This window comes from Onychomys torridus, chromosome 7 (genome assembly GCF_903995425.1).
Source record: "Onychomys torridus chromosome 7, mOncTor1.1, whole genome shotgun sequence".
NCBI lineage: Eukaryota > Metazoa > Chordata > Mammalia > Rodentia > Cricetidae > Onychomys > Onychomys torridus.
This window is the reverse complement of record NC_050449.1, coordinates 31,832,108-31,846,869: the sequence shown is the minus strand read 5'-3', so window position 1 is coordinate 31,846,869 and position 14,762 is coordinate 31,832,108. Positions and strand designations below refer to the sequence as shown.

General features: G+C 39.6%; 1 protein-coding gene across 1 annotated transcript; it reads left to right on the top strand.

Moving 5' to 3' along the window:
* Positions 1-13,436: 13,436 nt before the first annotated feature.
* LOC118587489 (olfactory receptor 151) lies at positions 13,437-14,504 on the top strand. Its single transcript, XM_036193500.1, has one exon. It carries the CDS (start codon positions 13,509-13,511, stop codon positions 14,436-14,438), a length of 930 nt encoding a protein of 309 aa, XP_036049393.1. The 5' UTR covers positions 13,437-13,508; the 3' UTR covers positions 14,439-14,504.
* The last annotated feature ends 258 nt before the right edge of the window (positions 14,505-14,762 follow it).

The following is a 14,762-nucleotide window of genomic DNA, read 5'->3' as shown; positions in this document are numbered from 1 at the left end:
ATGGACTGCAGAATTTTGGTTTAGTTTATGTCATATCAACCCCTTGCTGTACTCTGATTCTTTCTTTATGGAATAGGAATATTTACTCTGTTTCATTATATGTTGGTATATAATTTGCTTTTTGTTTTATTGGAGCTCACATTAAGATATTTTGACCTTTAAAGTGTTGGAACTTTTAATAGCTATGGGGACTTTTCATATTGCACTGTAAATTTTACATTATAAAGCTGTCATGAGCCTATAAAGATAAAGGGTAGAACATTATAACCTAAAAGTGATGTGTTTGGGTGTCAGGTCAATAAGAGGTGGAGTTTGGATAATTAATATGAATTATCAACTTGATGGAATCTAGAATCACCTGGGAGAAAGGCCTCTGAGCATTCCTGTACTGCCTTGATTATATTACCTTGATTATATTAATTAATGTGGGAAGACTTGACCCCTGTGGATGGCACCACTGTCTGACTAGGACCATAGACAGTATAAATATAGAAAAATTACAAGCTGTAGTATGCATTCATCAATGTCTGGATATTGTATGATATTTTGATCACATTCTGACAATAAAGTTTGTTTTGAACTAGCTAGCACAAATTGACCACAGAGGCTTTGGAGGACTGAGGAAGGTAAGAGATAGGAAGTAGCAAGGTGGTGCCGAGAGAGCATCTCAGCCCTTTTGGGAGGAGGCTTGGAAGAGTTGGGAGGTCACTGGTGGATTCTCTGCTGCTTCTCTGATTTAAATCAAATTTTATTGTCAGAATGTGATTGAATGACACATCTGGATTTCAGTTGGGACGATATGGTTCAAACTCTGGCCACCTTGGCTTCTATTGTGTTCGATTTCAACTATGAGCTACAATAAGCCCTTTCTCCCATGAACACTGCAACGAGGGTCGGGGGGGACTAAGTTCTGTCACTGAGAATTTGGTCTTTCATTTGTTTTCTTTGTTGAGCAAAGCCCATAAATTGTTTATATCAGAAATACATCACTTGTAATATGAAAATATTGGAAAGATGCAGAAGGTATAAATATAAACTCAAAGGCAAACAATATTGTAGTATTACTTTAAAATGAGCCAACACATTATACAAAATGAAATAATGTATGAAGGAGCAAGAAACTCAGAACTGGAAAAACTCAAATTACATAGAACTCATAAAAACCCTATTAGAAATAGAGAAAAAAATTAAATTAAGGGAAACCAGAAAGTAACAGAAAAAAGTAAAGACAACCGTTGACATTGTGAGAAAAATAAGCTGAAAAGAAAATGATGAAATGGAGATTTATAAATAAATAATTCAAATATTAAGATAAAAAAGATCTAATTGACATAGAGTATAAATCTCAAAAAAAGAAATACTTTAAACCAAGGGATGCAGCAAATTATAGTACTTTTCCTGGCACAAATAAATGGAAATAAAATATACAGAAGAAACATTCTACCCATGAGCAGTATCTCAGAATGAACAATAAAATGTAGCCTGATGATGCTAGTGGGCATTTTTTATTTTAATAAAGGAAGAAGTACAGAAGGGAGGAAGATGGAAAGGAGAGAAGGGGGAGTGAGGGAAGAAGGGAGTGGAGGGAGAGAAGGATGGAGAGAAGGGGGAAAAGGAGAAAAGGGAAGTAATTAGGAAGAGATAAAGGAAGAAAGCCTCTCCATGTTTAAAAAGACTTAGGTTGATGATGAATCCAGAAACAATGATCCTCCAACACCAAGTGTGTGTTCCTGAAATATCATTGTAGTTGGAAGATTTCCTGTGTCCCAGCCTGCCGGACAGTCGGGACAAATCTCTCCCACTTGCATCCCCCAAGTAAACACACAGAGACTCATATTAATTATAACTGCATGGCTCAAGCCTTTAGCTAACTGGCTCTTATATCTTAAGTTAGCCCATAACTATCAATCTATGCATCACCACATGTTCCGTGACTTTACCTGCGTCTCATTATGTGTTGCTCCTGGAGTGGCTTGCTGGCATCTCTCCCCATCCCCCGCTTCTTCCTGTCACCCTCTTTGAATTTCCCACCTTCCTCTAAGCTGCCTTACCATAGGCCAAACGGCTTTATTTATCAACCAATCAGAGCAACACATACTTGCAGTGTTCAGAAAGACATTCCTCCATCGTATCATTTCACCAGTGAAAGAAAAGAAAGTAAGTTTCTTAGAGAAATAATTGATTTCAGGCGCAAAAAATGGAAAACATAAGAAAAATTACAGTATCTTGTCACATGAGACAGCAAGGAAGGCATTAGAAAGTGCTATCTCTGACTCAGAAAGTATGTACAAAGAACGTGAAGAAGGTTTCAAATGCACAGATTTAAAAACGCATCATTAAAAGTGAAACAATGATAATGGATCAAACCACGTAAAATATGTTTAAATTTAAAGTTTATAATGAAGCTAAAGAGGAGTACCAGTTCAGATGTGGTAACAGAAAATCAAGCCATTGTTCTGAAAAATGAAAAATGAAGGTGATGTAAGTGGCAAGACAGTGTTGAGAGGTCTTGTTCTCTGGTCTTTGGAGGGCCCACCGCCCAGATTCCAAATAAATCACACACAGAGGCTTAGTCTCAATTATAATGGCCCGGACTTAGCTTGGCTTGTTTCTTGCCAGCTTTTCTTAACTTTAAATTATGCCATCTACCATTTGCCTCCGGACTTTTGCTTTTGCTTTTTTATTTGTTTGGGTTTTTTTTTTTTTCATTTTGTTTGTTTTTTTTGTTTTTTGTTTTTTCTGAGACCAGTTTCTCTGTGTAGTTTTGGTGCCTGTCCTGGATCTCGCTCTGTAGACCAGGCTGGCCTCGAACTCACAGAGATCCACCTACCTCTGCCTCCCGAGTGCTGGGATAAAAGGCGTGCGCCACCACCTCCCAGCATGCTTTTTCTTTTCCTTACTTCTATATACCTTACTTTCACTCTTACTTCATGGCTGGCTGTGTGGCTGGGTGGCTGGGTGGCTGGCCCCTGGTGTCGTCTCTCTTCTTTTCTTGTTCCATCCTCTCTCATTCCTTCATTTTCTTCCCTGATTTCTCTTTCTGTTTATTCTCCCTCTCTGTCAGCCTTGCATATCCTTTCTCCTGTCCCACTATTCAGCTCTTTAATAGACCATCAGGTGTTTTTAGACAGGCACAGTAACACAGTTTTACAGAGTTAAACAAATGCAACATAAACAAAAGTAATGTGCTTTAAAATAATATTCCACAACCAGAAAGTTGTATTTGTTTCTATGTTTTAATTACCTTGTAAATTACCAGGTGTCTTACTCAGGGTTTCTATTGCTGCAATGAAAGACCATGACCAAAAAGAAGGTTGGGGAGGAAATGGTTTATTCTGCTTACACTTCCACATTGCTATTTATCACAAAGGAAGTCAGGACAGGAACTCAAACAAGGTAGGAACCTGGAGGCAGGAGCTGATGCAGAGGCCATGGAGGAGTTCCTGCTTCCTGGCTTGCTTCCCCTGGATTGCTCAGCCTGCTTTCTTATAGCACCCAGGATCACCAACCTAGAGATGGTACCACCCACAATAGACTGGGCTCTCCCCCATGAATCATGAATTAAGAAAATACCTTACAACTAGATCTTACAGAATCATTTTCTTAATTGAGTTTCCCTCTCAGAGGATTCTAGCTTGGGTCACGTTGACATAAAACCAGCCAGTATAAGAGGTTTTCTTGTGACACTTTCATAATTACTTTGTTTTACTTCAGACTATCACTCACCCCCACTCACCACCATCTCCACAGCCCCCATCCCCACTTGAGCCTTTCTCCCCCAGGATTCCCCATTCTGCTTTCACATCGTGTGTGTGCTCTATTGTCTTCTTCCTTGAAGCCTCTTTTTCTTTCTCAAGACTGTCTTTCTTGTAAGCTGGCCTCTGCATGCTCTAACTACAACATAAATACACACACATAAAAGTTAAACACTATGATAGTGAGAGAGAACATGCAGAGTCTGTCTGTGTAAACCTGGGTTACTTGATGCATTATCCCCAGTCTCACCTATGTTTCTGAAAATATTCATCATTTTATTTTCTTTAATTCTTTTTTTTTTGTTTTTGTTTTGTTGTTGTTTTGTTTGCTTGTTTGTTTGTTTGTTTGTTTTTCCAGACAAGGTTTCTACAAGTAGTTTTGGTGCCTGTCCTGGGTCTCGCTCTATAGACCAGGCTGGCCTTGAACTCACAGAAATCCACCTGGCACTGTCTCCTGAGTGCTGGGATTAAAGGTGTGTACCTGGATCCTTCTCCTTTTATAATTTCATTTTTACTTACAAATAGCTGAATAAAACTCCATTGTGTATTTATACGGTACTAGTAGATCCAAGAAACCAATCATGTTGGTTAAAAAACACAGAACAAAACAAAAACACATAGGAAGCAGTAAAGTTAAGCCAGGAGATAAGAATGAAATGAACTGGGAATTGTCCTACATGCCTTTAATCCCAAGACTTGGGAGGCAGAGGCAAGAAGATCTCTGCGAGTTTGAGGCATCCTGTTCTACAAAGCAAGTTCTAGAACAGCCAGAACTGTTACAAGAGGAACCCTGTCTCATGGAGAAAAAAAAAGAATAAAATCAATGGCCTGTGTCAGTATAGTGGGTGAGAGTGTACTATTGTTTTGTAAGATGGAAATTCACTAAAACAACAGAGAAGGTCAAACATGGAATCTCCCTGTACTATTTAGCATAGCTGTAGGTAATCTATAATTACTACCAAATGAAGACGTCAGACTAAAACTCTGCAATATGAATATCTTCATAGATATGCGGTATATATTTTAATTTATTTTTATTTATTTTGTGTATGTGTATATATAAAGTATGGGCACATGTGAGTTCAGGCATGCATAGAATCTGGAAGAGGGTTTCAGATACCCTGAAGCTGGAGTTACAGGTACTATAAGCCACCCACCATGAATGCTGAGAACCAAAATCAGGTCCTCTGGTGTCAGCAGGCAAGGGGGGACTGACCTTCTTTACAAGTTTATCATTATTTTATTAAAAATAGCCGATGTGTTTTAGTAAAATCTTTGAGTTTGTTTTCAAAACCCTTTAAAGTAATTATTCCAAAACTAGTAGATGGTGCGTCATGCATGATGAATTAGTAGCAACATGCAACAAATGTCATGGCAGTAACTGCGGGTGATGTTGCTGCTGGTAGTGACTTGAGATAGCTATGAACACCATGATGATGGTGACAGTAACAGAGGCAGTGATAATCAGAATGGTGAACGAGCTCTTGGAACTAAATTATCCCAGTGCTAGAACTGCATTCTAACTGTCCATCAAGACACCTCCACCTCAGTGGGAAAATTAACACAAAGAGTGGGGAACAGGTACAAGCTAAAACTAATTGCTCCTCTAGAGAGGACCATAGTCCCCATGTGACTCCTCCCAGGAGGCTTTTCTGTATATACCTATGTGAACAGGACCCCAGCTCCCCAATCATGATGACTCCTCTTTCCTAATGGTGCCAGGCCTTTTGAGTAAACTTAGCACTACACAGGAATCCATATATACTACCTGTTTTCTGCATTGGCTAATTGTTGGATCAAAGGCATCCCTTAAAGCTTCCAGGGGCTGGCTGTCACTTTCCTTCCACAGAGGTATTTAATTTCAGACTTAAATAGCTTTGTAAGAAAAAAATCTTTCTTCAATAACCTGATCTTTTTTATACAGTGTGTTTCTGATCATACATTTGTTTACCTTCTTCTCCAAGTGCCTTGTTCTCTGTGTGCTGTGTTCTCATCAACAGCAATCCTGAGCCTCTACAGGCTTGGTAAATATACAGGTCACAGTAGTATAACTCACAGGAGACATATGGTGTGTGATGTATTTGTATGTAATTAGAAGACTACAGAAGTGAGATTTTTAATCCAGGCTGTGTAGACCCTCCTATTCCAGGGTTCTCTCATTTTCACAGCACTCAGTGAATGATGTCCACTGTGTCCTTCATAGATCAAGGCAGTCTAATTCAGGAGAATGGTTGTTCATGGTAAATTTTCTGTTTCATATTGCTTCTAGAAGCAGAGGTTGATTCAAAGGGAAGAGGTGGAATTTTATTAATCATTTGTATCTAGAAAATAATTGATCTTAAATAATAAAAGGATATTTAAGAGATCACATATGTTTCCAATATTTATGAATATAATGCTAAATTCACTACCAGTAATAATTTAACAGAAGAAGATTATTTAGCAGCACAGATTTTCTTGTCATTGTTTTTTCCACTGAGTAATATTCCGTGGTGTAAATGTACCACATTTTCTTTATCCATTCTTCAGTTCAGAGGCATCTAGGTTCTCTCCAGGCTCTGACTATTACAAATAAAGTGTCCTTGTGGACTGAGCACCCTTTGTGTCTATGCCCAAGAGTGGTATACCTGGATATTCAGGTGGATTGATTCCCAATTTTCTAAGAAACTGCCATATTTATTTCCAAAGTGGCTGTACAAGTTTGCACTCCCACCAGCAACAGAAGAGTGTTCTTGCTTCATATCATCTCCAGCAGGAACTGTAACTTGTGTTTTTGATCTTAGTCATTCTGACAGGTGTAAGATGGTATCTCAGAGTCAGCAAAATTTAATTTTCATCCAGTAATATCCAAGTGTTGGGGCTAACATTTGTGGTGAATATTCATCTTATAAGGCGGCTTTCAGCCTAATTTCTATTTCCAGAAAATGATTATCATAATACATATACAAACATACATGCATACTCTTGCATCGGGGGCATGGAACAGGAATAGCTTCAGAATATAGCTAATACCAAATGAACTCCATGTTGTTGGGGATTTTATGGGGCTTTTACTTCATCTCATCTTGTTTGGACATTTTTTTTTGTCTTATTAGAGGTTTTGTTTGATTTGATTTTGAGGGTTTTGCAGTTTTCTGCTTGGTTTTGATTAGTTATTCTTTGCGAGAGAAAACATTTGGGCAGGTAGGGAGGTAAGAAGGATCTGTGAGGAGTTGGGGAAGGGGAAAACATGATCATAATATAGTGTATGAAATAAAAAAAAATTTAACAGGAAAAAAATTAAAGCTTTGCATGAGCTTAGGTTTTAAAAGTTGCTTAAGTGGAGAAAACTGAAGTTGATTGACACATTGTTCTCTGAAAAGCAGGTTAAACCAACAGGCTGAGTACACAGTAGGATAGAAGTCGTAATTCTTAAGTGACCTCAAAGTGTGTTACTAACTCTGGCTGTAGGGTCATTCAAAAGTTCTTATCCATTAGAATGTAAGGATTATTTTAGCATAATGCATTGCCATAATTTGTAATGCAAATATACAAAAAATTTCTACTAATAATCTACTTTAAATAAGAAAACATATTTATATTTATATATTTTGTCAGTTTTTTTCTTCTTTGATATTTTTCTTGGTTGTTTTATCACTGTTCATCTGAATATCTAATAAGTATAATACATGTATGGCTCTTTTCATTTTTAAAAGTGCAGTAAATTTTTCAATATCCTTCATATAGCTCCAAAATTTGATAAATTAATTTTCATAAGTGATTCACAAAGAGAAGACACAGAAAAAACAGAGTTTAACAAACACAGAACAGACTTTGAGTCATAGTCCTTTAACTGACTCTTAATTGTATCCCATGTGATCAAATGAATATATGAGAGAAGAACTTTTTTCTTTTTTTCTTCTCCTTTTAGTTTGTCTTTTCAAAACAGGGTTTCTCTGTGTAGCCTTAGCTGTCCTGGAACTCATTCTGTAGATCAGGCTGGCCTTGAACTCACAGAGATACATTTATCTCTGTCTCCCGAGTGCTGAGATTAAGATCATCTATTTTTAATTTAAAAAAAAATAAATTGTAAAAGAAAAAATAAAAGACCTGGGTAACTTCAGATAATACGTAACTTTAAGTTTTTAAATTTTCTAAGAAACAACAAATTGTTAGTCAGTAGTCCCTTCTTCTGTGCACATCCTAAGACGTGGGGGACACAAACTTCCCAAGTCTTAGAGGGCAGGTGGGCCCTCCAAGACTTCACATGAGAGTCAAAGGAAGAAACTAGAAACAACACATGTGAGTTCAATTCCGAGTCTCTCTGGAACACTGATTTTTCTCAAAAATGCTTCTCCACACATGTTTAACCCAGAACTTTTAGGTTTTAGAACACTGATTTCTGGTAGAAATGAACAACCTGAAGAACATTTCAAAATTTTATTTTAATTTATGGTATTTGTGTTTTAATTTTACACATCAGCCATGGGTTCTCCTGTCCTCCCCCCCCCTGACTCCACCCCCACCTTCCCCCCATCCCCTCTGCTCCATTTCCATCTCCTCCAGGGCCAAGACTCCCCTGGGGATTCATTTAAACCTGGTAGATTCAGTACAGGCAGGTCCAGCCCCCTCCTTCCAGGCTGAGCAAAATGCCCCTCGCTGTGTAAGCCCAAGGTTCCAAACAGCCAGCTCATGCATTAAGGACAGGTCCTGGTCCCACTGCCTGGGTGCCTCCCAAACAGATCAAGCTATTCAATTGTCTCACTTATCCAGAGGGCCTGAACCAGCTGGGGGCTCCACAGCCTTTGGTTCATAATTCATGTGCTTCCATTTGTTTGGCTATTTGTCCCTGTGCTTTTCCAATCTTGGTCTCAACAACTCACACTCTTACAGTCCCTCCTCTTTCTCGACAATTGGACTCCTGGAACTCCACCTGGGGCCTGGCCAAGGATCTCTGCATCCACTTCCATCAGTTATTGGATGACAGTTCCAGCATGACAGTTAGGGTATTTGGCCATCTGTTTGCCAGACAAGGTCAGATCATGTTTTCTCTTGACCATTGCCAGCAGTCTACAGAGGATGCATCATTGTGGATTTCTGGGGATCTCTTCAGCACTCTGCCTATTCCTGTTCTCATGTGGTCATCATTTTTCATGGTCTGTTATTCCCTGTTCTCCCTTTCTGTTCTTGATCCAGCAGGGATCTCCTGCTCCCCTAAGCTCTCTTTCTCTCAAATCTTGCCCTTCATTACTCCCACTCATGTCCAGGTTGTTCATGTAGATCTCATCCATTTCTCTGTCATTGGGCGATCCCTGTGTCTTTCCTAGGGTCCCATTTTCTAGGTAGCCTCCCTGGAGTTGTGAGTAGCAGTCTAGTCATCTTTGTTTTACATCTAGTATCCTCCTATGAGTGAGTACATATGATGTTCATCCTTCTGATTCTGGGTGACCTCACTCAGGATGATTTTTTTCTATATCCATCCATTTGCCTGCAAACCTCATGATGTCATTGTTTTTCTCTGCTGAGTAGTACTCCATTGTGTATATGTACCATATTTTCTTTATCCATTCTTCAGTTGAAGGGCATCTAGGTTGTTTCCAGGTTCTGGCTATTACAAACAATGCTGATATGAACATAGCTGAGCAAATGCCCTTGTGGTATGATTGAGCATTCCTTGGGTATATGCCCAAGAGTGCTACAGCTTGGTCTTGAGAGGGGATGGATTCCCGATTTTCTAAGGAAGCGCCATATTGATTTCCAAAGTGGCTGTACAAGCTTGCATTCCCACCAGCAGTGAAGGAGAGTTCCCTTTGCTCCACATCCTCTCCAGCATAAGTTGTCTTCTGTGTTCTTGATCTTAGCCAATCTGACAGGTGTAAGATGGTAACTCAGAGTTGTTTTGATTTGCATTTCCTGGATAATTAGGGATGTTCAGCAATTCCTTAAATGTCTTTCAGCCATTTGAACTCTCTCTGTTGAGAATTCTGTTTAGTTCTATAGCCCATTTCTTAATTGGGCTGTTGGGCATTTTGATGTCTAATTTCTTGAGTTCTTTATATATTCTGGGTATCAGCCCTCTGTCAGATGTGGGGTGGAAAATCTAAAATAATGGATATAATCTAAAATGGATAATTTTCTGGATAGGTACCACATACCTAAGTTAAATCAAGACCAGATAAACCATTTAAATATTCCAATAACCCCTAAGGAAATAGAATCAGTCATAAAAAGTCTCCCAACCAAAAAAAGCCCAGGACCAGATAGTTTCAGTGCAGAATTCTACCAGATCTTCAAAGAAGACCTAATACCAATACTCTTTAAACTGTTCCACACAATAGAAGCAGAAGGAATATTACCAAACTCCTTCTATGAGGCTACAATTACCCTGATTCCTAAACCAAACAAATATGCAACAAAGAAAGAGAACTATAGACCAATCTCCCTCATGAACATTGGTGCAAAAATACTCAATAAAATACTGGCAAAAAGACTCCAAGAACACATCAAAACAATTATCCACCATGATCAAGTAGGCTTCATCACAGGGATGCAAGGGTGGTTCAACATATGAAATTCCATCAATGTAATACACCATATGAACAAACTCAAAGAAAAAAACCACATGATCATCTCACTAGATGCAGAAAAGGCATTTGACAAAATCCAACACCCCTTCATGATAAAGGTCTTGGAGAGATCAGGAATACAGGGAACATACCTAAACATAATAAAGGCAATCTACAGCAAGCCAACAGCCAACATCAAATTAAATGGAGAGAAACTCAAAGCAATACCACTAAAATCAGGAACAAGGCAAGGCTGTCCCCTCTCCCCCTACTTATTCAACATAGTACTTGAAGTTCTAGCCAAAGCAATAAGGAGATTAAGGGGATACAAATTGGAAAGGAAGAAGTCAAGCTCTCCCTATTTGCAGATGACATGATAGTATACATGAGTGACCCCAAAAATTCAACCAAGGTACTGATACAGCTTATAAACACCTTCAGCAATATAGCAGGATATAAGATCAACTCAAAAAAATCAGTAGCCCTCCTATATCCAATAGACAAGCAGTCTGAGAAGGAAATCAGAGGTACATCACCCTTTACAATAGCCACAAATGATATAAAATACCTTGGGGTTACTCTAACTAAGCATGTGAAGGACCTATATGACAAGAACTTTAAGTCCCTGAAAAAAAGAAATTGAAGAAGATGTCAGAAAATGGAAAGATCTCCCATGCTCATGGATAGGCAGAATTAGCACAGTAAAAATGGCGATCTTACCAAAAGCAATCTACAGATTCAACGCAATCCCCATCAAATTACCAACACAATTCTTCACAGACCTGGAAAGAATAATACTCAACTTCATATGGAAAAACAAAATACCCAGGATAGCCAAAAGAATCCTGTACAATAAAACAACCTCTGGAGGCATCACAATCCCTGACCTCAAGCTCTACTATACAGCTACTGTAATAAAAACAGCTTGGTACTGGCATACAAACCGACATGTGGACCAATGGATTCAAATTGAAGACCCTGACATTAACCTGCACACCTATGAACATATAATTTTTGACAAAGAAGCCAAAAATGTACAATGGAAAAAAGAAAGCATCTTCAACAAATGGTGCTGGCATAACTGGATGTCAATGTGTAGAAGGCTGCAAATAGATCCATATCTGTCACCATGCACAAAACTTAAGTCCAAGTGGATCAAAGACCTCAACATAAATCCAGTTACTCTGAACTTGATAGAAGAGAAAGTAGGAAGTGGTCTTGAATGCATTGGCACAGGAGAGCACTTTCTAAATATAACACCAGTAGCACAGACACTGAGAGAAACAATAAATCAATGGGATCTGTTGAAACTGAGAAGCTTTTGTAGAGCAAAGGACATGGTCAACAAGACAAAGCGAAGGCCTACTGAATGAGAAAAGGTCTTCAAATTTTTTAAAAAATAAATACATTTTCCAACACAAAAAGGAATTTGTGGATAATGTATTCTGCAACATTGATGGATGCTTCCTACAGACAAGTCTACAATCTCACCATTTGCCATTAGAAGTCTAGGGGTGCCATGTTTGGACACCATTTTCTGAAACCAGTAATAACCATAAGTTACCTGTGGAGCATTCCCTGAATATAATACTGTATGCTCCAAACATCTGGACAGAATCCAGGCATCAGTGCTTTCTAAATGCTCCAGGTGGTCACACAAAGCAGGTGACACTGGGGACAAAAACGCCTAGGACCACAGGTAAGAACCTCAAGGATTTTGAGTCACTGAGATGCCAACTCCTATTTTCATAGAAAGATGGTATTTAAGTGAGATCTTAATTGTTTATTTGTATTATAAAACAGTTTCACTGCATAGTCCAGCTGTACTCAAACTCCAACAATCCTCCTGCCTCCACCTCCTGAGTGCTGGGGTCCTATGTCAGCCATCTTGCTCAACTTTTGAATGAATATTTTTAAATGTGATTTGTCCCATGATATTTCCACAACCAACTTTTAAATTGATGTTACTGTGTCTCAGACACAGAACTTGACTTGCAACTCAATAAGAGAGGAATCATCCTGATCAGGCCATCCTGACAGGGCACCTATTTCAAATACTAGAATGTTCATTAACTGAATATTTAGAAATTGCATAGAGGAGGCCTGAGAGATCTCTCAATAGTTAAGAGCACTTACCGTCCTTGCAGAGGGCACAAGTTCCATTCTCAGTACCAACATGACTGCTCACAAATGTCTGGAACTGCATTCCAGGGAATCTGATGCCTCTTCTGACCTCCACAGACTCCTGCATGCATGTGATACACATACATACACTCGGGCAAACACACATACACATAAATTTTTAAAAGAAACTGCATACATGACAGTTATGAACTATGAAAATACTACTGATTAGTTACAGAGTTGAGAAACATCAACATCCCTAGAGAAACTGGTGCAACAGATTCCTGGTCTCCAACATAAACTTTCTAATTTAATGTCTATGAAATGGAACCTGATAATTTGTGTAAAAAGGTAACTGCTGTCCCAGAACTATGGTGATATATTGTGTCCCCCAATATATCATGCATCCTAATAAAGCTTATCTGAGGATCAGAGGGAACAGCCAGCCACTATTTTAAACATAGAATTCAGACAATGATAGCACACGCCTTTTATCCTAGCATTCCAGAGGCAGAGATCCATCCCTATCTTTGTGACTTCAAGGCCACACTGGTAAACAGAGCCAGGCATGGTGACAACACCTTTAATCCCAGCACTAACCATAGAGGTCTGGAGGTCTGTACAGATAGACAGGAAATGATGTACCTGGGCAGAGAAAGGAAGTGAGATGCAGAACAGAAAGGCATATAGGTATGGGTATACAGAAAATAGGTCTTTTTGGCTGAGGATATTAAAGTGGTAAGAACGTGGCTGGCTTCTTTCTGCTTTTCTGATCTCGCAGTTTTTACCTCAGTATCTGGCTCCGGGTTTTTATTAATGAGACCTTTACCAATTCACCTTATATAGAACCATAGTTCTTAGACATTTGTGAAACCAGTAAGAAATTCAGATCTCTCCCCTATGGCTCTCAGCTTCAAGATCTTTGAAACCCTAGGCTAGCTCTGGCACCAAAGAGCAGCAGTGTGGAGAAGATGCAACTGCTATAGCCATGGCTACTCAGCAAGGGCCAGCTGCTCCAAGCAGGGCAAGGACAGGTTCTCACAAGCTCCTTCACTCTCACCCTACAGGACTCCATCTAGGCACAATGGCTGCAGAAAATCACTCCATGGTGACAGAGTTCATCATCAGGGGGTTAAGTAACAGGCCAGAGCTCCAGCTGCCCCTCTTTCTCCTCTTCCTGGGGATCTACATGGTCACCATGGTGGGAAACCTGGGCATGATCACCTTGATTGGACTCAACACACATCTTCACACCCCCATGTACTTCTTCCTCAGCAACTTGTCACTTGTGGATCTCTGCTACTCCTCTGTCATTACCCCAAAAATGCTCATCAACTTTGTATCTCAAAGAAACCTCATCTCCTATGGGGGGTGCATGTCACAGCTCTACTTCTTCCTTGTTTTTGTCATTGCAGAGTGTTACATGCTCACTGTGATGGCCTATGACCGCTATGTGGCCATCTGCCACCCCTTGCTTTACAACATCATCATGTCTCCTGTCCTCTGCTCCCTGCTGGTAGCTTTTGTCTATGCCATGGGACTCATTGGCTCAACAATAGAGACTGGCCTTATGTTAAAACTACACTATTGTGAGGACCTCATCAGCCACTACTTCTGTGATATCCTCCCCCTCATGAAACTCTCCTGTTCTAGTACCTATGATGTGGAGATGACTGTCTTCTTTTTAGCTGGGTTCAATATTATTGTCACAAGCTTAACAGTACTCATTTCTTATGCATTCATCCTGTCCAGCATCCTTCGCATCAGCTCCACTGAGGGCAAGTCCAAAGCCTTCAGCACCTGCAGCTCCCACTTTGCAGCTGTGGGCTTGTTCTATGGATCCACTGCATTCATGTACTTAAAGCCTTCCACAGCCAGTTCCCTGGCCCAGGAAAATGTAGCTTCTGTGTTCTATACCACAGTGATCCCCATGCTCAACCCCTTGATCTACAGTTTGAGGAACAAGGAGGTGAAGGTTGCCTTGGACAAAACACTGAGGAGAAAACTCTTTTGATGTAAATATTGATCATTCTCCACATAATAATAATATTATACATGTCTGTATGATAACTTCTGCAAGCCTACCGAAATGTGAAGCCAAAACAATCACTTCCCTCTATGGTTGAGTATGTGTTTCTTCTACTAATTTTCTCCTTTCCTCTGAAGGTAGTTCTCAGTTCCATTTGTTGATATTTAAGGTCTGTGGTAGTTTGACATAAAATGTCCCCCAAAGGGAATGGCACTATTAAGAGGTATGGCTTTGTGGGAGTTGGTGTGGCCTTGTTGAAGGAAGAGTGTCACTGTGGGGGTGGGCTTTGAGATCTCATATATGCTCAAG

Bases quoted from the DNA above. Each gene is read 5' to 3' on its own strand.
- LOC118587489 (XM_036193500.1), top strand. From the start codon at position 13,509: ATGGCTGCAGAAAATCACTCCATGGTGACAGAGTTCATCATCAGGGGG.